Here is a 24,088-nt window from a genome sequence, read left to right as displayed (position 1 = left end):
AGTCTGACTATATAGTGATTTTTCTCAGTTCCATTCTGTCTAAAAGATCCGCCTGCACTGTGAGCCACCAACTTTATGACTTTCAGTTTTGTAGTTCTTTAGTCTGGGAAAATACACAAGAGCGGGTAATGTCATTTGGCCACTGGTTTAATGAGGGTGTTTAAGCTGCATTTTTTTCCTCAGTAAACTCTGTAAGGCACTAGTAGGGCAGAGAAATAAGAACTCTGTACGTTTCAAGGCTTGGTGCATGGATGAATTTTTCTGAAGTGGGACCCCCTTCCCTGGAAATTTGACAGTATTCCCCAGAGAGTGCATGTGACAAAGTCTATACTGTTATATATTACTGGAAGGGTTCAAAATTGGCACAGACACTCAAAGACAGATTTGATAGTATCTAACACACTTGTGTGTGCTTTTGCCCTCTGTTGCGATGAATCCTCATACTAGCAAACCCGCTCCTAGAAATATCTGATAATGCTAAGTAGAATATAAAAAGACACATGCACTACACATATACTAGAGTGTTACTGGAATCTCCAATAGGAAAAGCTTGAAAATAGCCTTTTGGTCTCCCACAAAGGATAACTTAATTAAACATGTAACATGGCTGAGGACAGGAATGACAGGTAACTCTTTCTGGTGCTTTCTCCAGCATGTACTACATAGTGAATAAAAAGCCAACAGGCTTGAACTCATCTATAGATGTTACCCTGACCCTATGAAAGTCCTGGATGGTTCAAGAAAACAGGAAATGAAGTCGGGTATGGTGGTGTACATCTTTAATTCTAGCACTTAGGGAGGCAGAGACAGTGGGATCTCTGTGAGTTTGAGGCTAGCCAAAGAGTTCCTGGGCAGCCTGGGCTACACATAGAAACCCTATCTAGAAAAAACAAAGCAAGCAAGCAAACAAACATACAAAATCCATAAACTTCTCTTGAATTTTACAAAGAGTTGGGTGTTATAGCATACTCTTTAAAAGGTATATTTTTTTAATTTTTAACTCTTTTATTGAGATTATGTTACACCATTTCTCCCTTCTTTTTCATCCTTCCAAGCCATCCCTTGCTCTCTTCCAAATCTGTGGTGTCCTTTTTTCTTTAATTGTTGCTGTGTGTATGTGTGTGTGTGTGTGTGTGTGTGGTTTCTAGAAGCAAAAATGCACCCTGCTCAGTCTGTATTATGAAACTTTTCATTGGAACAGAGACAACTGCAGAAAAACACAGCCAATCAAAACATATAGTCTCAAATGATCCATCTACAACATCAATTCTGCATCTAAGACTCAGGGATCACTGAGACAGACAGAGCAGAGAGATGAAAAGAGCCAGAGAAACCTGGAGTTTGCTGTGAGATAATGACTCCTAGAGATGTCAGAAGTTACATCCATGAATTCTCACCTACATGGCAGCATAAGAATGGTCTGAATAAGGGGGACACTAATAGACATGATAATGTGGAAGGAAGAAAACTTTTAATCCCAGCTTTCAGCAAGTTAAGCAAATAGATCTGTATGAGTTTGAAGCTAGCCTGCTGTACATCATGAGCTCCAGGCCAGCCAAGACTATACAGTGAGAGAGACCTTGACTCAAACAACAAGAATGAAGAAGGAAAAAGAAAGAAAGGAAAGAATTCACATAGAGACTCAAGGGATGCAAGATTTTTAAAAAAAAATTCAAAGACTAACTGAAACAATCTTGAACAGAAAGGGCAATATTGGAGGGTTCATATCCCCATCTCCAATTTGCTACAGAGCTACAGAATCAAGATAGGGTATCAGGCATTAAAAATAGACATAGCATAGTATTGGGAATCTAAAAGCAAATCCTCACACTAATTATTGATTGACTTTGAACCAAGGTGTCAAGGTAATTTAGCAGTGAAAAACTATAGATAATTCATAAAATCATGAGACAACTGGGCATTTACCAAATGATCAAGAAGTGAAATGACAGCACATAAATTGAGAGAAAATAGAGACAGCTTATAAATTATACGCCTGGCAAGAGTCTTCAATAGATAGTATACAGAAGAAACAATTATTTCAAAAATTATAAAAGGAAAAAAATTCCATTTTGAAAACCAATAAAGAATATAGATAGAGGGTTTTCTCCAAAATTGTAGCTAACCAATGGGTACTCAAGAAGGTGTACAACATGCGTAAACATTGGGAAACTGCAGATTACAATCATCGTGGGACTGCTTCCTATGCATTTGGGATGACTATTGTTTTAAAAGCAAAAAGTAATGAATGATGGAAAGGATGTGGAAAACCTGGAGTATCCTAGGATATTATTTTAAGATTTGTTACATTTGTTTATGCTGTGGAACACTTGTTTAATGATGCAAAGATATGTTGCATTCTTTTATGTTGCATTTGTTCAGCTCTCTGAAGCTGTGTTCTTCGCCTGCCTAAAACATCTGATTGGCCTAATAATGAACTTAACAGTCAATAGTAAGGCAGAAAAAAGAATAGGTGAGGCGGTAGGCAGAAAGAATAGATAGAAGGAGGAATATGGGAAAAGAAATATCAAGGAGTGAGCAAAGAAAAGGCCAGTTAACCAGCCATGAGGTCAGGCATGGGATAAGAAGGAAAGAAAAGTTATAAAGAAATAGAAAATGATAAATGTTGCAGGAGGCCACTTATTGATTCCCAAGTGCTCAGTCCCAAAATAATCACACAGAAACTGTATTATTTAAATCATTGCTTGACCCATTAGCTCTAGATTCTTATTGGCTAACTTACATCTTAATTTAACCCATCTCCATTAATCTGTGTATCACCACATGACAGTGAGTTTTACCAGGTAAAGTTCCATCTGGCTCCCCGGGGGGACTACATGATTTTTCTCTGACTCCACCTCCTTTCTCTCAGCATTCAGTTTAGTTTTCCCCACCTAGCTCTGTTCTGATATTCTTAGCACATAGAGGGGAATCCAACATCAGGTAAAATTCCAGAGGTAAAAGGTAGATGGGATAATTTAAGTGAAGAAAACCTGGCTAGAAACAAGCCAAGCAAAGGCTAGGCATTTATAAGTTAGAAAAAGTGTCTGTGCAATTTATTTGGGAGCTGGGTGGTGGGCCCCACCAAGAAAGTAAAGAGCAAAGAGCAAAAGAGCCGAAGGGTGAAAAATAAACAACACTGGAGCCCTTGCCCTTGTGGGTGAAGATGTAAAATGGTGCAGTCGCTGCAGAAAATGACATGAGAATTCATCCAAAATGTTAAGGTCTTCTCATATTATGCTCACTGTGTCCAGTTTGTGGCAAAAGTAACTAATAACAACTTTACTATGCTTAATCAGTTGGAAATACTATAACAGTAGGAATAGACGTAGCATACACAGTTTTCAATGATGCCTGGTGAGTAGCAGTGCTGCCATTCTGACAGTGGTGTGTGTGTTGATGGGAAAGAGCCAACACATACTTTATCTGTCTGTCATTATCGACCAGCACCTTTGGTGATGGAGAAAGGACTTACTTTCATTATGAAAATTAATGTGTTTATCATGGAGTACACTTGAGTCTGCAAATGTCCATTATATCTGCGTGTGTGCATGTGCATGTGTGTTTGTATGTGTGTGTGTGTGTGTATTTGAGAGAGAGAGAGAGAGAGAGAGAGAGAGAGAGAGAGAGAGAGAGAGAGAGAGAGAGAGAATATTTCCAACAACCACATTTGCCTGGAATATGAATTATACAAGACAGCTAGTAATATGTTTGTATGACATAAAAGTATCGAATCCTACTTGATCATATCAATGTTTGTGTTGCTGCTTGATTATGTCTCCCCAGTTCAAGAATGAACATTGCAAACAAAATAAGAACAGAAATGATAACACTAAACCCACAAACTCATTGCAACACTTTTAAAAATTGTGTTGGTTGCTTTTGGGAGATATTAGAAAACAAATCATTTTGAAAATCATTGCTAAAGGGGAGATCACTATTAAACATGTTTCAATCTTTCCTTTCTGAATCACACCTCACCATAACTAAATAGTTTATTAAATCATTTTTCCTTATTAAAGTACTCCATTTGAAACATAAAGGAGAAATGACAGAATTTAATTTTACCACTCTGAAAGAACTTTAGGTTCTAGACAGTGATGCATAATGGCAATTGTTTATTAAAGTGCATAGACTCAGCTGTAAAGTGGCTTTGCATTTCCCCCAAATAAACATTAATTTCAGTAAGCCTTTGGATCAGTCTACCAGTTTCTACAAAATACATACCTGTGATGAATATCAGATGTGAGACATACATGTCATTTGCAGAACTCCAGCCTTCTGAAGTACTGTGCCAAAAAAAAAAAAAAAGATTTGGTCTTTTAACAAAACTTTTGCTAGAATATAAAAGATGTTGGTCAGAGAAGCAATGGAATACAAGACCCAAAGGATCTATAAAATTTTCTTATAAAAACAGTTCGAGTAGTTCATACATGAATATTATGTGTTTTGATCAAATTCACCCTTCTTTCCCTCCCCTCTAACTCCTTGGATACCTTCCCATTCCTTTCCCCAGACTCACTGAGCCCACTTAGTGCTGACAGTGTGCACATGGGTGTGGGACCACTACTGAAGCAAGGGGAGATTCTCAATGGCTGCATACAAACTAAGTTGCCCTGCCTCAGTAGCTATCAGTTGCCAATGGCTCCTCAGATACAGGTGGGCCATCCTGAACTCCTCCTTCCATGACTGGATCTTAGCTGACTTGATCTTCTACAGATCTTACGCACACAGTCAGTGTGATAGTGATTCACGTGTGAATGGTCTTGTCATGTCTAAAAAACATTGTTGTTATGCAGTTATTCACTACCCCCAACTCTCACTTTTTTTTTTTTGAGACAGGGTTTCTCTGTAGCTTTTGGAGCTTGTCTCACCATTTTTGTGCCCCCTCTTTCATGATGTCCTTGAGACTTGTAGAATGTGTGTGATATAGATGTTCCATTTGGAGCTGAGCACACCACACTTTCTTATTCTATCTATGCATGCTGACCAGTTGTGAGTTCTTGCTTTAATCACTATCTACTAACAAGGAAGTTAATTGATGAATGAGCCCCTATTGGTAAAGACACCAATGAAAAGAAAGGTCATTAATGAGGGTTGAACCATGCACTAATATATATTAAAATAAGAACTTATGGGACAATTTAATACTGTGTCCATTTAGCAGAATAAAGTATTGGGTTCTCTCATAGGCCTAGGGACTAGCCAGACAGTCCCAAATTATTATTAAATTGTCCCAAATTAATATTATTAAGCATGCATTCTGTCTTATGGAGTCGGCCTTAAATACAGTTCTAGAGAGGTTGGCTACTCCCATAACATTCACGCCGTCTCTGCACTGTTGGGCTTACCATGTCAGAATATTCGCTATGGTAGCTTGCAGGTTCCACAATCAGGCAATACTGGGGATTAACTTTTTTCTAATCCTAGAACTCTTAGACCATTGCAGAACTGTGCAGGCTATCCAGTAATGGTGAAGCTTCCAGGTTAGTACCAGTTTGTTTTCTCCATGCCCTATGACTCAAATTCCTGGTGTGGCTTTACCAATAGGCATTTACCATCTAGTTTTGGAGATAATGGCAATAGCTTTTTTTTTTGGTACTTTCACTCTTTTATTTTGCAATAGCTTGTAATAGACCAAAGGTGGGAGGGTCTATGGAACCACATTTACAAATGACTTGAAAGTAGGTAACCCCATATGTGTCTCTGGGATTTTATTTTGATAGGCTATGTTGTCTGCAAGAAAAAAAAAGAAGAGAAAAAAAATCCCCTCTTATAGAATGATTAAACACCTTTTATATATGACACACACGTCTATGTCTATGACTGTTTTAGGTAGTGTCTACTGTAGTGGTTTCCATTTGAGTTTTCAAAGGTCTTTCATGTTAGTTATGCGTCTTCACACTCTTTCCACTACCCTGACCTCCAGGGTCATACAGTGAGTAGTTCAATTTAAAGAAAGGAATATTTGTGTAGTATGGAACTATGGACACTGAGTCTGTATGTGGCAAATGTTCCTAGTGTGAGTTATACAGATCAGAAGCTGACATTGTTAGCTCCTTTTTCCAATGAGGCAACTCATATTAGATACAAATAGAAGAAAGTATTCTTTTCATGTATATTTGCACTTCAGTATCAAGTAAAATACAAAATAAAAACTATAAAATAAAAATGATGTATAAATCTCATCATTTAGACAAAGTAACTTTTTGGCAGAGAATTTTATGCATGAACCATCAGTTTATTTTCTTTTTATTTTGTATATATTATGTCTTTTAAAATATATCCATTATATTTACTCTGTGCATACACATACATGCACATGTACACATGTTTTTGTGTGTTGTGTGTGTATGTGTGTGTGTGTGTGTGTGTGTGTGTGAGAGAGAGAGAGAGAGAGAGAGAGAGAGAGAGAGAGAGAGAGAGAGAGAGAGAGAGCGATTACCACTCTGCCGGTTAGTTTTTTGTAAACGACACAAACTAGAGCCACCTGGGAAGGGGGGACTTCAGTTTATAAACTGCTTCCATCAGATTGACCTGTGGGAGTGTCTGATGATGTAATGAACATGCAACCTAGTGAATTTCACATGCATCACGGCTAGACTTGTTAAGGTGAGCATAGCCAGCTCAGAACGATGCCATGCTATGACACAGGAAACAATGGCCACAGAAACCCAGCTGTGAGTCTCTGTGACATGTGGCTGAGTTACCAGGAAGGTTTTTGTATTTTAAACAATCAGATAATGCTAAGAACCCAAACATTCTGTGTATCACTAAATAATATTATGCCTGCATATTTTTAATTAAATATTTTCAAAAAATTAAACACTCATCTTTTCCCTTTGAGAGTTAAGAATCCCAAGTAGGCTTCAGATGTGATGAGCTAAAGAAGGAAAATGGTTTTTAGCAATCAGACTTGACTGCTGGCCAGCTGAGCATGTCGCTTCTTGCCATGGCCTCTTTTCCCTTTGCTTATTAATCCCCTGCATGTTGGGACACTCTTGTTAGCTTGTCACCGCTGACACTCGCATCTGTCTGTTCTGTGGATAAAAATCGCCTAACTCAAGCCTTAGTAAAAAGGTTTGCTGTCGAGACTGAATTTAGTAAAAGGAATATTTACACTTAGAGCTTAGGGTGGCAATAGGAGAGGAGAGGAAGCCCCTGGGTGTGTCAGTAGGTGAGCGTGCAACCAACAGTAGAGTGTAGCATAAATCTGCTCCACGGGCTATTTTTCCCCTGGCTTCTAGTTATACGTATGATTGGATTTTCCCTTCTTTGGGTATCCCATTCTCACCGTCCTTACTGGGTCAGCAGCAGCTCAGCCCATGAGCAAGGATGTTTTCTGCTCCACTGCTGGGAGCAGCGTGAGGTGTGAGAGATCTTGGGTGTGATTACATACTAACTACCCCAGGGAGGCTCACTGAAAGATCTCCAGAACGCAGGGGATAAAATTTGCTTTTGGTGCAGTTGGAAGGATTTCAAATGGAAGTGTCTCTACCCAGCAGCTTTCCTGGTGCCCTTTAAACCTGAAGCAGAGATAGCCAGCCAGACATCCCATCAAGGTATAGAGCATACATAATTCCTAAAGATAATACCAAACATTCACATCTCAAAGTTTGAAAAATCACTTCCTGCATTTGTCATAATTCCCCAAGAGCTTAAGTTCTGATATCTTCACTGTGACTATGAAATTTTGTTTATTGAACCAGCGAACATCAGGGACCATCAGTCTTCATTAGACCATCACCTCCTTAGACTAATGCTTTGTTGATATTCTTATTCCTTATTGTTTATAAATCCCCCCTCAACCTGTAGGATCTGTCCTGTCATTGGTGATCAACAGTTACTCCTGAGCAGAGAATTCATCACCATGAATTTATATGCTTCCTCGGGTACTGCTTGCAGGCACTTAGTTCTTTAATGCAAATGAAACTTCAAAATATGATTTCATTGATGTTAGGAGAACAGAAACACATCAAAGCAGTATTGCTTCAGATAGCTTTGTCGTGACAGTACATCATGCCTGAGCCACGAGCACAACAAAACAAATCCCCACTGGAGAAGAGCGTCTTTACCAAGGTGCTGTGCATCTAAGCAGGTCCCCATATCTCTGCTGGAGGCTCTGTGTATGCTAAGCAGCCAGGAACCATGTGCCTGTGTCTCATTCCGTCTCCCAGTCCCCAGCTCCATTTTCCTTCAAATGGAGAGCTGGGATCTGCTCATACCGCAAGCATCACAATGCCAGTGACCTCCAATGTCTGTAGATTTGTGATGAGTTCCTGACATAGAACTAGTCCATGCATTCTCCCCCAAACTCAGGCTTCCCCATCATACCTGCTGTCCTAACAGGCTGAACTGTTCCCCATCCACAGAGATCTCTCATTTGTTTCTGCTTGATGATGTGATCTTGTTCTCTTTCACATTTCATTTTGTCCCTGGAGAATTCTTTGTAGAGGTCACCTAAGCATAACTGTTCTCTAATTTCTTCCTAAGGAATGGAAGCATAAAGGCAACCTAGTAGGGCTTGCCTCTTACTCTATCCTGTATGTGTAGTTGGTGTTTAACTTTAAATTTATGTGTGCTTTGCATGTGTGCTCATGTGTGCACGCAGGTGCACTCTCTCATGTAGGCATACATGGAAGCCAAGGTTGACATTGTCTTTCCTCAATTGCTTGTCTACCTTACTTTTGAGACAGGTTGTCTAAACAAACCTGAAGCTTGTCACCTTGGTAAGACAGGCTGGTCAGAGAGGCCTTCCCATAACCTCAGATTGGCCTATGTCTGGCTCCCAGTGCAGGGCTTTCTCACACTAGCCACCATGCCATGGTTCTATTTGGGTGCTGGGGATTCGAACTCAGGTCCTCCTTCTTACATGCAAGCATGTTGCCCACTGAGCCATCTCGTCAGCCCTGATACTTACTTTTCTAATGCTGTTCCAGGTATTCCTTCCAAGATGAAGAGGACATGTTCATGGTGGTGGATCTGCTTCTTGGTGGGGACCTGCGTTATCACCTGCAGCAAAATGTCCACTTTCAGGAAGACACAGTGAAGCTCTTCATCTGTGAGCTGGCCATGGCCCTGGACTACCTGCAGAGCCAGCGCATCATCCACAGGTCAGCCAAGTCCAAGGAGACAGTCCGTGGCTTAGACGAGATGCTGCGCTGAGCCAAGTTTTGCTCATCACAGCATTTAATGCTCATTTAGCTGTTGCAGCAGTCCTTCGGGGTTGGTTGGCTGCCCCTGTGGGTGGTTGGCATATAGAGGTTCATTTGCCCAAGGTCACAGTAAAGGACAAGACTGAAAATCACTCTCAGTGTGTATTGGTACTTGGTTATAAAAATGGATCTATAAATAGATGAATGGTGACAGGTGAGATCTTAAATAGTAAATTACTTGATTCAAATACAAGTAGAAACATGCAGAGGGCAAGATAAGAAAGAAAATTCTTATAGGAGAAAACTTGGTTTAACATCTTCCTTCCTGTCATGACAACTGTATTGAGTCCCCCATGTGTCCATTGCTAACAGGAGCAACAAAAACACCGAGTCTCCTGCACTTCAAAAATTTGCTTAAGAAAACAAATAAGGGGTTCTAAGGGGATATGTCCATTAGACAGGAAGGGGTACATTACAATTGTAAAAGAACCAGTAGCTTTAATGATGATCTCGTATACTATATTTATCTCAAAAACAACATGGATAAAGAGTCAGAGTAGCTATTATTAGACCTGTATTAACTTAAGAAAACCATGATTTATAAATATGAAATTATAACCTAGGATTACTAATAATCAAATCACCATCATATCTGTTACTTTTACTGAGACTTACTTTGCGCTGTGCACTGGGAGACATTATTTTATTACTGTTTTAAATGCTTGGGCATCAATAAGGACTTCCCATTTGATCGTGGCATCCCCCATTGTATCGAAGAAGAAAGTGGTTCAAAGATTTGCTGATGGTTGGCAGTGTCAGGATCTAAAACTGAATCTCTCCAACCCCAAGTGTGTGAGAGAGAAAGACGTGTTATATAAGAACACTAAAAATGCATGTGAAATTCATACAGCAATTACACATCATTAGATAAAAGCCAATACAGATAACCTCGCTGCTGTCCTCTCTTCTCTTTGAAGAATTGACTGAAGGTTTTAGTACAGTTGTGGCTCAGTTAGTATAGCCTGAATTGGATACCTTTAACTTTTCTGGATCCACTCTCAGCCTGTGGATGAATGGGTACCACCAAAATTTGCAGGCACATGAACTAATCCCCTTTTTCTTTCCTGGCTTTTAGTGGGTAGACTTTAGTAACTGTTTAACTTTCCATCTTTGGTGAGGCTATTTGTATTGGAAATGTGCTCTTTATGTAATAGTTAAATGGAAAACGAGCCAGTTAATCACACAGGACTTCAGACGACAATTTACACACCTGGTGTTGTGTGGGTAATTGGAGATCTTGTTTTGAAGGCTAGGCTTGCTGGCTCTTGGCAGCTCTTTCTGGGAAGAGCTTTCTTCCAAGAGGAATCAGGCAGGAAGTTCACCTAGAACCAGAAAAAAGCTCATTCCTAGGCTTTGACTGTTGCTCTGTCTCTTCCTCCTTCACACCTCACTATTCTCATCAGATTGGGGTCACTCAAATCATGTCGCACATGAGAGATGAACCCCTATTTCCAACTTTTTACACTCCCAGAGTCTTTACTTCCTGTCCACTTTCAGAGGACCTGTTTGTGCTAGAACATCTTCTCACGTTGAGATGGATGAAAAAAAATGTGGGCATTCTGGATGCAGCATGGAAACAAAGGGAAATGCTGTCCTTCTGGGGTCACGGAACAATTCAAGTGTGTTTCTGCTGCCCGTGGGCCCCACTCGCCTCTCCTGCACTGCATTTTGTGAGCCATCTGCCATTTTGTACTTCTGAGAATCTCTGACCCTTTTTGATATTTGAGTCCTTCTATTCCAGGAGTGAAGCCATGTCGGTTTAGCTTCCCATTGCCTTGCTATTATTTGGCAAAACTATGAAGGGATAGATTCTAGCTAAGCCACGCAAATGGCTAACCAGAAGCAAATAATAACTGCACATTTAGCATCTGGAGCATTTGAGCTCGACGGGTACCTCAGGAGGTAAGGGCCCTTAGCAGAGACCCTGAGCTGAATTCCCAGCATCGAAGTCAGTAATGTTATAACTACTTTTAGCTCTAGCTCCAGGAATGTCTGATATCTTTGGCCTTCAAAAACACAGCATCCATACACACTTGTACCTCTACACAGACATACACCTACACATGATCAAGGAAATATATCTTTAAAAAAAATATATGGCGGGGGCTGGAGAGATGGCTCAGAGGTTAAGAGCACTGACTGCTCTTCTAGAAGTCCTGAGTTCAATTCCCAGCAACCACATGGTGGCTCACAGCCATCTATAATGGGATCTGGTGCCCTCTTCTGGCATGTAAGCATACATGGAGGAATGTTGTATACATAATAAATAAATAAATCTTTAAAAAAATATATATGGCACATTAAAGGCAAAGATTTCAACCTTTCATTATCTTTATGTGGGGCTATACAATTTGTCATTAGAACAGTGTACTTCTGAAAGCTAGATAGGGTGTTAATAACAATAATATTGGATGTGATTGTCTTCACAAGACTTGAACAGATGACACCATTGACATGCTAGCATGGAAGGAGGGAATCTCATGGGTCCTCAACCTTAAACAAAGAACTAATAAGGAATGCTGAAAGCAGGAGAAATGGGCTTCTCCAGGGAAGAGCTCCCAGCTTAGTTATTCAATACCAAGTGGTCAGCCTTAAAATCATATACATAGACGTAACATCATACAGACCGAGTAGTCTGTATCTATATATTTAGAACTATACACACACATAAATAGATATATAAGTAACGACAATTAAAGGAACTGAGGCCATGAATTTGAGAACAAGTTGGGGTACATAAGGAAGGTTGGGGGGATGAAAGGGAAGGAGAAATGATATATTTAATCTCAAAAAATTAATAATAATGATAAGATGATAGTCCAAGCTCTCGTGTATTCCAATAAATTAAAGACATATTATCAGTGTTAAAGTTTATGACCCGATACATGGCTAATTAAGGAATCTTCTTGTGTCTAAGGAATGTAAATGATAGATAGCAATAGTGTTGTTCTGAGAATATGGCTCATGTGGGATATGAAGCTGAGAGATGAACTCAGAACAATTTGGGCTTCTGAGTTCTAGGAATCCCATTATAAAATCTTCTTTTATTCTTCATTTATTACAACAAATATTTATCCATTCTGATGGTTCAGCTCTTTCCCAGGGTGTTTAGTGATATATAACATGGGTTTTTTTTCATGGAATAAATTGAAATTAAAACCATAACTCTTTAAAAAATATAACTTCCTTCAGAAGGATCAATAAAATAAATACTCCAATTGATTGATGCTAAGATGGCAGAATAAACCATCGTTTTTACTACTGAGAACGTTGTGAAATATAAAACTGACATCCTGAATTCTGAGACGTGAAATGTGTAAATGAAAAAGAACGGATGAAATATGATAGGTTTGCCCAAGTGAGCAGTAACCAGTTGCACGGAATGGTAGCTAAAAAATACAGAACTTCTACGTTTAGAGTGAACGCCTGTTTTCCCTTCACGTATAGCAGATGATTCGAAATGATCCTAAGTAGTCAGGGAATATGCATGAAGCAAGGGTAGTGACAGCCCACGATTTACCAGTGGCGTCCAGTCCAGGGACTCTTCTAGAACTTGTAAATGACTGCGCTCAGTCTTCCTCTAGTTATGGAAGGTTCATGGTATTACTATCCCCATTTGACAGTTCAAACTCCAGTTTAAAAAATTAAGGCTCTCACCCTCCAAGTACACTGTTAGAGTGTAGGTGAAGCATCAGATTGAGGAAATGCAGAACTCTTGACCACACTGTGTTCCATGAAGTTGAGAGTTCCTGGGGCCTGAGCAGAGCGTGGAGTGAGGTAAGCATGGCCACCTACCTGCAAGCACCCATATTCCAGCTGCACAGGCAGAGATGGCCACGCTGAAGCCACCAGGTCAGGGAATAACCTAAATCAGAAGCTAAACTTATGAGAAACGCTAGAATACATCACAGAAGGTGTTAGGTAAAGAAACAGCTTCAGAAGAATTCAGAGGATTCAAGAGGTTTAAATGACCAAAGCAACAATCAGACCTAGAGCATGTAGCAGGGACTGAGTAATGAGAGTCTTTATTTAGGGACTGCGGGGATGGCTCAGTCAGTAGAACACTTACTATAGAAGGATGAGGACTTACGTTTGGATCGCCAACACTCACATAAAAAATGCACACATCTAGAATCTCAGTCAGTGGGGACTAGTGATCCCTGGAAATCACTGACAAGTTTTCTGAACTGGATTATTCCAGGTTCAGTGAGAATCCTACCTTGTCTCAAAACATCAGGTGAAGAGTAACCGAAGAAAATGCCTAATTTCAACCTGTTACCTCAACAAGGACATGTATCCATAGAATACAGAAACTCTTCCCCCACATGAACACACTGTCTTAGTTAGGGTTACTATTGCTGGGATGAATTATGACCAAAAGCAAGTTGGAGAGGAAAGGGTTTATTTGGCTTATACTTACACATCACAGTTCGTCATCAAAAGAAGTCAGGGGAAGAACTCAAGCAGGAAAGAAACCTGGAAGCTGAAGCTGATACAGAGGCCATGGAGAGGTACTGCTTACTGGCGTGCTGTTCTTGACTTGCTCAGCCTGTTTTCTTATAGGAACCAGGACCACCAGTCTTCGGTGGCCCACCCATAATGAACTGCGCCCTCCCTCTTCAGCCCCTAATTAAGAAAATGAACTACAGGCTTGCCAGCAGCCCATACTTAGGAAGACATTTTCTCAGTTGAGGGTCCCTCCTGTTTGATGACTCTAACTTGTGTCAAGTTGACATAAAACTGACTAGTACACACACACACACACACACACACACAGAGATACATTGACATCCCTGCCAATGATTGTGACTTATTTTTCTAAAACACTGCATCTCCTTTCTTTTCCATAAACTCCACATGGGATATAAAAGGGTCCTTGTCTTATTTTATTGAAAGAAATTTTCAGCTCATAGACTTGAATTTTTAAAGTTCCCTTAATATGCAGAATATTGAGCTAATTTTCATCAATTTCCAGAGCTTTCTTAGCCATGGTTGATAAAGACAGTTGCATAATAGCTTTAACTTTTTATGTAATTAGACAAGTTTCCTGTTAGTGAAGAAATTCAAACGTTTCCCGTGCTCCAGATTAAAAACTGGCTTTAGTTTTCAAAGTGTGGCAGATCCTGTTTTAATACCCCCTTATTTTCATTAAGGCAGTAAGTAAAGGTTTTAAAGTTTAGACAGAGTGATTATTTGTTTCTGTTAAAAATAAGAGAACCCAAATTCATTATAATTCCGGTGAGGACAGTGTTGGATTAGAATGCCACACTCCCCCCAAAGAATAATCTGATGAAAACTAATTATTGTAGGCCAAGAAGGGAATGGTAGTCATTCTCCTGTCTGATGTTGAAGACTCAATTATGAACCGAGGCTATGAAGATGAGCTATACGAGGCAGTTAACAGTAAGTCATCTCAGCTTAGAGAAAACGGTTGATTGCGCTTTCCTCCCAGTTAAAATAGCCCCACTTAATGAAGTTATCACTCTCCATTTTCCAAATTCCTATAGGAATGACTTAAAAATCCTATTAGGCAATTCCTATAAATAATCGCAGCATAACAGAGAAAATTGTGAAGCTTTATCTCCCATTGATAATGGAAATATTGAACAGGGAATAATAGAAAAGTTTTGATTATGAAGGAGAACACGGGATTGTGTTTTCATTTATTACCTTTGTCTTCTCTGTGATGGTGAGAGGGGCGGAGGGACCAATAAAGGCAGCTGGCGTCATTCTGAAGCAAGATGCAGATAAGAGCAAATGTCCACTTGTCGCCCTTCAGACTGATGTAGCAACTTTAAAGGAGCTCCTAGCATCCTTCTCAGAAGCTGCACCTTGACGATGAAATCAAAAGCCTGGGCACAATGACTCTAGCCTAGATAGTCAAAAACGCCTTCAAAGCGTGTGGTTACCAGACAACGCTGCAGAGCCAAGGCTCCAGTGGTGAGTGGGGTGAACTCTGTTGTAACATAGGTAACAGTTGGTCATGAAAAACGGTTTACAAATAAGAAAGACTTACATTCAGGAGCATGCATTATAAAGATTATAAGCTGTTGTGACTCTGTCATGGGCTACGTCATCATCACTCATACCAGCTACATTGTCCCAGTGGTCATGGTTGTGCTTCTAATTGCAGCTTCTGAACCATGATGCTACTCACTCAATGCTTATGTAAATCCTCATGGGTAGAGAAAGTTTTACCCATGTTCAATAACCAGCATTCATCACAGTGATCAAAGTAGAGGGCTACCGGATAATTGAGCATAAGCATCTGAATGAGGACAGTGTGCACACATGACTTTTGGATGAATGAACAAGGCCAATTTGCCATGGATGATGTTTTCTGAAGCAAATCTTAATTTGCTCTACAAATTGCTATTGTTGGCCTATAGAAGACAAGATTCTGTGACACCTTTGTTATTCTTGTAATGGGAAGGACTCATTGATTTAATCCACATTTATTAACTCCCATGTTCCTTGGCTTGGGGTGTGGACATAGTGCAACTGAGGTTTCTACAAAGATGCCGTCTTATTGGCCAAAACTGGATTCTCTTTCAAGATTAGGCCTGATAAATTCAGACAGGAGGATAATAGAATGCATTCCTGTTGAAGCTATAGAATTCATAGCACCCTGCTTTGTCAGATTTAACAAAGAACACCAGACTCTAGAGTGAACTGACTAGCAGGACAGCATTTACAATTTCAAATAACAATATAATATTTTATAACATAACCCCGATAGTGCCAGTAACCCCAAAACAATGTTGGTTAGAAATGATAGAGATAGAACTTGTTTACTGAAAAACATACACAAGAGGTGAAAATCCTGAAGTACAGCAGTCCCCACAATGCCTGTTTGCCACTTTTCTCCTGAAGAAGTATACTGTACCACAGACCCATGGCAGCCTCCTCTACAGCTTCGGGCAGTGCCCTGAACTTCTCTATTAAGGAAGAGTTGGGGGTTGGCAGGGTTCAGAAATGATTCCTTCATGCATAGGTCTCTGGGATGGCTTCCTCTTCACCTCGGTGGGATGGTCTTTATGTGTGACCTTGTCCTTTCTCTATTCTCTACTGCACACACACTCCCCTCCAAGAAGGCTGTGTGACTGAAATGAACTGCCTCATGATCATGTGACCCTGAAGTGTGACAAACAGCTCTTAGCACATTTACCAGACAAGTTCTTGTTTGCAATTCAATCATGAACCAAGTCATACTTGTTTTCAGTGAAGGTCTTTAGCTTATCGCAGGGAGAGATCTAGGCCGGAGGTCACCTTGGCATCTCATTTACACACACTCTCATATCTTAGCAGTCATATTTTATTTTCTTGAGGTGATAATTCATAGGTAAAAATGAGATCGTTTTGGTGCTAATCATTCAAGTGACAGTTCGGTTCTTAATGAATGAATATGCTAACCCAGAGACAGCTTAGCTTTGAAATGAATCACCTGGTGAGATATTTTTCTCATTCCTGAATGTGTTTACTTCTTTTAGCTTACCAGCCTTTTAACCCAATTAATTTGTAGTACAAAGTACATACATCATTGCTTTAATGCCTTAGCAAGTTATTTATTATACACATACCAAGACCTTGTCCTATGGTACTCAGCATGCTGTACACAGTGCCCTGTTTGGCAGTCAACTTTGGCAGAGTTAAGTAACTTGGCCATGTACAGTTAGTGTATGGGAACAAAACTCAAATGCAAGATAACGTGGCCATGTGTAGTTAGTGTATGAAGACCAAATACAAATACAAGGTTTTCTAACTATAGGTCCTGACTGGTTCATGCTCTAAATACAGGCTTCCTTAGCTTCATCCTTATGAAAATAACTGTTAAATACCTTCCAGGTTATATGAGCTATGTAGTGCTACTTAGCCAATTGAGAGATGTTTTGGCTGGTTTGTATTGTGTGTGTTATTCCTATTGTGATAAACTCCATGACCAAAACCACCTCAGAGGGGATGAGGTTTATTTCATCTTGTAACACTCAAGTCAGCAATTCTTCACTAAGAAAAATCAGGACAGGAACCCAAGGCAGGGACCTAGAGACAGGAACTGAAGCAGAGACCATGGAGGAGTGTTGCTTATGGGTCTGCTCATTCTGGCCTGCTCATCCTGCTTTCTCATACAGCATAGGACCACATGCCTCAGGATGGCATTGCTCACAGTGGCCCAGGCTCTCCCCACTTCACTCAGCAATCAAGAAAATGCTCATAGACTTGCCTACAGGCCAAGTAGATGGCAATGATTTCTGCTTAAGCTTCCTCTTCCCAGTTGATTAGAGTTTGTGTTAAGTTGGCAAAAAGTAAGCAGCATGCTTTCAGTAAAAGATACATTCAAGTCTTAACTACCATTGCCTTAAAATGTGACCTTTGGGAAACAGGATCTTTATTGAAATAATCAAATTAAAATAAGGCCAGTCTGATGGGCCCTGTTTAGATATGACTGGTGGCTTTATAAAAAGAGGCTATCTGGGTGTGGACGTGTGTGTGTGTGTGTGTGTGTGTGTGTGTGTGTGTGTGCGCGCGCACAAATGATTGCCATAGGAAGAGGAAGGACTGGAGAAATATGCATATAAACCAAAGAACAGTAGATTGCCTGTAAACCAGAAGATGCTAGAAGAGGCAAGAGAGGATGGTCTCTGTGGAAGCAGGATCTATGGACCCTTTGACTTCAGACTTGCAGTCTGTAGAATTGTGAGACAGAAACTTCCAGCAGAAACCAAGCTCATGATAGAGCAAAAGCATGAAGTTCTCTCCTGCTGCTCAGAACAACTTCTTGCTTTTATCTTTCATGTTTGGTGAGATATTTCAGGTATCTAAAGCATCTGATTTCTCTGGCTGAAAGTGTCTTGTTTGACTTTTATATATCTGTGAAGAAGGATTTATTATTTTTTTTCTCATTTACCATAGCAGTATGTTCAGTCTGAGAAACTACAAGCCTAAAAGTAGTTGTAGATGACTTATTACTCTCACTATGTGTGTTCTGCTTGAGGTTTGTCTTTCCTTCTTTCTGTGTATTGACAACATTTGTTGTTTATTGCATTGGAATATTACATTTAGGTTTCAGGCTGACATCTTCTGGGGGAGTGCCTAAGAAAAGGCCTCTCCTCTTTGTCTTGTTAAATCTTATCTTTAGTAGATCACCAACCCTTGCAAATGCTCTCTTTTCTTACCTGCTACTGGAGCCCTAGAAACAAAGCGCAGTGCAGTAATAAGGGTATTATGTTGCTGTGCTCTGTTCAGCACCTGCTCCCAGGCTATCAAATAATGAACGAGCATGAATTACACACTGTGAAAACAGGAGAATCTGCCCCCTTGGTGTTATGCATCAGACAGTTGCAAAGGGCCTTTAAAATGTACCACCTGCCAACTCACCATGGAAAAGGCAAGGGAATACTTGTTTACAGGTTAACATTTAACCAGGCTGGGCTGAACTTTTAATAATTTCAATAAGGTTAAGAGTTTCATTAATATGTAACCTGTGAGCTGTGTTAAATACAATTTCATTTAGTCTAGCATACATTGAAATACGAAGTACAAATTTTACTCTTTAAGTTTAATCATTTAATACTAAACAGTATTGTCTACTTATGTATATGTCAGGCCCATAGCTGGGAGTAGAATTTTTGGGGTGGAGGAAACTACTACGAGTTCTCTTTCTTTCTTTCTTTCTTTCTTTCTTTCTTTCTTTCTTTCTTTCTTCCTTTCTTCCTTCCTTCCTTCCTTCCTTCCTTCCTTCCTTCCTTCTTTCTCTTTCATTCTTCCTCTTCTTTCTCTTTCTTCCTCTTTTCCTCTTTTTTCTCTTCTTCTTCTTCTTTCTCTTTTTCTCCTCCTCCTCCTCCTCCTCCTCCTCCTCCTCCTCCTCCTCCTCCTCCTCTGTTGTCATCTTCTAGATTACAGATAACGAGATGACACCAGCAACAAGGACCTACCTACTGAGGGAGCTGTGTTAGTTAGAGATTGTGTTTAATACTTTATAATAAATAGCAATTTAAGCAGGCACACTTCTGGGAAGTGTGGGCTGCTTTAACACTGTGCTCACAGGGGACCTGGAATATTGACAGCATTGGTGGCAGGCTAGCCAGATAAACAGCTCTGGGGGTCAGAGCAGAGGGCATGTGAGGGTAGGAATGGGTGACAAGTGTCAGTAGAGGCTAGATCATTACCACATTTAAACGAGTGTGCTAACATAGCCCTGCTTTGTATTTGTGATTAGTGAAGAGGCTGAGCAAGCAGGGAAGGCATGGACTTGAGCTTGATTTACACTCTAGAGCGTGTGGTCAGGAAGTTAGGATGGGAGGGATTAGAGAGGTCCTGTTAGCTGATCTCACACAGTCAGAAAGAACCCATGAGCTGAGGTGCTCCCTTCTTATCCTGAAGATACAAGACAGACACATTTTCTACAAAGCCCAACTAGCAAATGCATTCTGCTTTAAGGACCTCAGTATTTCCACTTCAGTGCATCACCTCTGCCATATTGAGTGGCAGTGGTCATAGGCAGCTTGGAAACAAATGTGAATGATTGTGCAGCACTAGACTTTGTCATGGATGCTGTATAAAAGTTTTGAAGAATAATGTAAACTTAGGTATATTTTATTTTTTTATTTTTCTCAAGGCAGGGTTTCTCTGTGTACCCCTGGCTGTCCTGGAACTAGCTCTGTAGACCATGCTGACCTCGAACTCAGAGACTTGCCTGCCTCTGCCTCAGGAGTGCTGGGATTAAAAGCATGGGGTACTTTGCCCGGCTTATACTTAAGTATAATGGAGCTTAGCCTGTGCTGCCGTGTGTAACAAGTGAAACCTGTCACCCTTATGACATCACAATGGACACTGAAAACACCTGTTTATCTCTCGACAGTCTGAGCTTATCGTCTGTGTCTCATGGCCTAGTTCTCCCTGCTCCGGACACTAGCTAATTATTTGTTCAGTGCGTTATGAAATCTAGCTGAACAGTCACTTTGTGCCAGATTCTATAGTAAGAGATTTACATGCGTCACTTCATGCAATCAGCACATCATTATGAAGGAGAGTTCACTGTCCTTCATTCTATCAGGCAATGAGTGTAGAGCTCAAATGATGGTAAACCTAAACTCACATGGCTTCAAATAACAAAATAAATATTATCTTATAGAACTCGAAAATCCAGATGAACTTTATCAGAAGATTACTTATTTGACAATCCAGCAGCAGCATTGGCTAAGGTGCTGCTTTCTCTTGCCTGTTCCTTCTGTGGACCCCCCCATCCTCAGCCTGCTCCCCCATGTACCGCTAAGAAGGCTCTGGTAGTCCATGCTAAGTCTTCTGAATCCAGTGACTAACAGTCCTTCTTCAAATTTCCCTCGGGATGCTAAAGGGGCTTCTTTTCAGCCTTTCATTACTCCCCCTCTCACTCAGTGGCTCTAATTGCATCATCGGTCCATTCTTGGTTTGGTAACTGCAGTCACGTGACAGGACATTTCTTAGCTTATGTCTAGAGTCAGCATAGTGTAGGTGCCCTCAAAGCAAAGGTCGTTACCTGGTTAAATATCCAAGGGAAAACTGCAGTAACCCCTGAGAGAGTGAAGAATGCGTCTTAGGAAGGTGATCACATTTACCCATGGTCCTGGAACCAGGAAGCTGCAGGTTTGGGATTTCAACCTGGTCATCTAACTATAAAGCCCACATTCCTAATTTCTACCTCTAGTGATGCTGGGACTATCTGGTACTGGATTGAAACGTTTGTTACTGAGACTATTGCCATCGTGTGACTATGAATTAGTAAATCTATGTATTTAATTTTAAATCGCATGTATATATTAGTTATATACATTTATGTATGTAAAGCCTGTTAATTGTTACATAGCTTTATATTTTTTATAAAACATCTGTATACATTTATAGTCAAACACAGTGCAACCTGTGTAGTGCGTATGTGTAGTTTGCACTAATTGCTTCCTCGTCCATCCTGCCACAAATACATGCGTGTTCTTTCCTCCAGTCAGATAGAAATAATATGAGCAGGCACAGGACAGCTTCCTGTAGAGTTGAAAGCCTAACGCTTTTCAGAACCCAAGACTTACAGAGTGGTTTTTAATTCCGGAGGCCTGAAGCTCCAAACCTTGAGGAGCACAGGCCTATACCTACAGGTTCCAATGCCAGACACTCGTAGATCTAGGCACACAAGTCAAAAGTATATTGTGCTTTCAAAAGCAGAAGCTTGTGGCTTTGTGCTTTCAGAAATCAAGGCTTAGGGCTCCCTCCTTTCAAAGCCAGCAAGCGGCTGCAGGTACCCAAGGAAAGGCTTATTGCTTTGCGCATTGACTTACAGTGGCCCAGTAACAGCCAATAATACCATTCTTTCAAACTCTCTGTGTCAGGCCCTAAGCTCTTAGCCTTGGTGTCTCTGGAACTCTTCTAGGGCTGGGATCTGCAGGTCGTCTGCTGAGCTCTTCATGGCCTCTTACGGCGATCGGCTCCACTGTGAGTCGCCTTCGTAGTCTCTATGTAAAGTCTTTGCTTTTTCGTCTCTGGGATTCCTCGCTGTTCCTGAGCTGCTGAGTGTTCTGAAAGTTTATGGCCCCAGCAGTTTCCAGGACTTATAGCCTCATAAGTCATTCACAGGCTGCTTTACACTGTTGCTCTTCAGGGCCTGGGCCCTGAAACCTGACGATTTCATCTTAGAGTGACCGGCTCAGCCCAAAAAAGATCATAACAAGTAAAAAAAAAAAAAACAAAAAACAAAAAAACAAAAACGTGGTTATCAGTGCATAGGCAGATGTTCCTGACAGACCAACATAGGATGCTTCTGTTGTCAGAACAGGGCAGGGGCAGACGACAGACCCTAGTTCTGCAGCAGAGTTAACAGGTCATCAATCAGGGGCTTTGCTCTGAGTCAGGCTGGGAAGTGCTCCTTACCTGGCCTGAGTGGAGACAGCAGCAAGACAGGAAGGACCACTGGGAATGACTGCAGGCAGGTTCACCTAAAGGTCACTGATGTTTCTCGTAACTTGAGTGACATCTCCCAAAGGTACTGCCAACTGTCCAGGGCAGTTGTAACTGGAGAAAGGCTAGAATGGAAGTCGGTGCCCCCGCTGCGGTTGTCGTTCTGGTGGGTCACTACCCAGCCTATCTGTGCTTCATTCTGAAGACTGGAGCCTGTGCAGTCCCACGGCCAGTGATCTCTTTTCTGTGAGCTAACCTTAAAACTAGCTGCCGTCTGAATGGCTTGGGAGGTGTGCAAGGCTCAGTGGCCTTGGTGCTTCAATCCTCCCACTGCAATGCGGGGAGGGGGAGCAGTTTCAGAGACAAGACCCACCTGGGCAGATGTGATTTTGAATTGATTTGATGCCTTTGTTCAGGTTCTGTATGAAAATGCTAATGAGAGAGAGATTGGGGGAAGGCAGATTTCATTCTGACTTCCCAGACTGCGGCTCTCTGAATAAAGCACAGATTCAGTTCATGTGTGTGTGTGTGTGTGTGTGTGTGTGTGTGTGTGTGTGTGTGGTGGGCAGCATGGATGCTGACAGTTGCTGTGGTCCTTACAGCTGGAGTGGAATTTCCTTAGGTCCAGGAAGGATGCAAAGCAGCCAAGCTGCCACCATCACAAGCCAGCTGATTGTCAGACAAGGGACATCATGATTGACAGTTCCTCACTCAAGGCAACTGGGCACAGGAGGAGAGTCTGGCAGTTGCCCACTAAGCAGTGTGTCACTAGCAACTTCGATTACTTGAAGGGGAGATGTTATGGGGGTTTACAGCAAAGATGTGACGTCCTTTTTATGCAACTTTGTCTAGCATCACCTACTTCCATCAGTCAAGTACATTTTGGGAGGGTCGTTCTGTGTCTCAATACCAATTATAAAAATGCTGGTGTGTGCTTGCCTGATACAACTAGATGCATTAACCCAGTGATACCTCCTGGCCCAGAGGAGACCCATGAGAGGACTCCACCCGTGTCCACCCCAGTAGTCTCCACTCTTTGAGCTTCGTGGGCATATGATCCTAGTCATTAAATATTTGCAAATTCATTTACTTGCATAGAACATATATTCCTACTTTACTTAAATCCATTACACTGTCCTTATGTGCAAACTAATCTTTCTAGACCATTTTATCTCACATTCAGTGATTACTGAATACCAGGCTTGTTTGAAGGAAACAGACAAGGGGAGATTTATTAACTTTCTAGAGTCAAACATAACCAGGATGTGGTTCACCCTCAGGCTATTTGGCATGGGCAGCATTCCAAACTGCCTGGGTAAATAGAACTCTTTCTTCTTTCTTGGTGAGATAACCTGAATTTGGTCGCAAAGACCCAGGTTAGTGTTCAATACTTGGGCTGGATCACTCACAGTGATTATGTTCCCAGCATCTCCATTTCAATATGGATATGAGTTAGTATGGCTAGTGACTTCTTCAGAAAAAAAAAGCTACTGGCTTCCCTAATAAAAGAGAAGAAACCCATTTATTAGTGCTGGGTTCAGCTCCTCTCTGCCCTAGAGCTATAAGTGATGTCTAAAGCTGTAGCGAATGTTCTGAGATCGGGAACCAGCAAATCAAATTGCTAATGGGACAGAATAACAATATAGCATTCAAAGCTGGGGTTTTGATGGCAGTGTGGAATCAGCACAGGAGCCTGGATGCATCATTCCTCCTGAAATGTTTCTCATGGATCCCTACCTGCTCTGATCACCAGGAACACACCAAGCACATCTATGGCCTAAAACCCAGGAGTTTGTTGGTATTTGATCCAAAAGAAAAAGCTGCAGATGCTGGGGACTCTGGGGATCACAGAAAGTGTGAGGAAGGACTGGGGGGGGGGGGTCTGGGCTCTGCTGGGTGCTTGGGAGAGCACTGAGTAAGCCCTGTATTTCCTTAGAAATGGATCCTGCCAG

At 41.1% G+C, this 24,088-nt stretch overlaps 1 protein-coding gene across 2 annotated transcripts in view; it reads left to right on the top strand.

Annotated features, from left to right (window-relative positions):
- Stk32a (serine/threonine kinase 32A) overlaps positions 1–24,088 on the top strand; it is a 115,665-nt gene that overhangs the window by 50,975 nt on the left and 40,602 nt on the right. For both annotated transcript variants that reach the window (XR_012910295.1, XM_075968743.1), the window contains exon 5: positions 8,940–9,113. Coding sequence is in view for 1 of the 2 variants with exons in the window: in XM_075968743.1 (XP_075824858.1) it covers positions 8,940–9,113 (174 nt within the window). In the remaining variant the exon portion in view is untranslated. The remainder of the gene's footprint in view (positions 1–8,939; positions 9,114–24,088) is intronic.

The sequence above is a fragment of the Microtus pennsylvanicus genome, chromosome 4 (assembly GCF_037038515.1).
Source record: "Microtus pennsylvanicus isolate mMicPen1 chromosome 4, mMicPen1.hap1, whole genome shotgun sequence".
NCBI lineage: Eukaryota > Metazoa > Chordata > Mammalia > Rodentia > Cricetidae > Microtus > Microtus pennsylvanicus.
The sequence above is the reverse complement of the archived record's forward strand: the minus strand, read 5'-3'. Positions and strand labels throughout refer to the sequence as shown.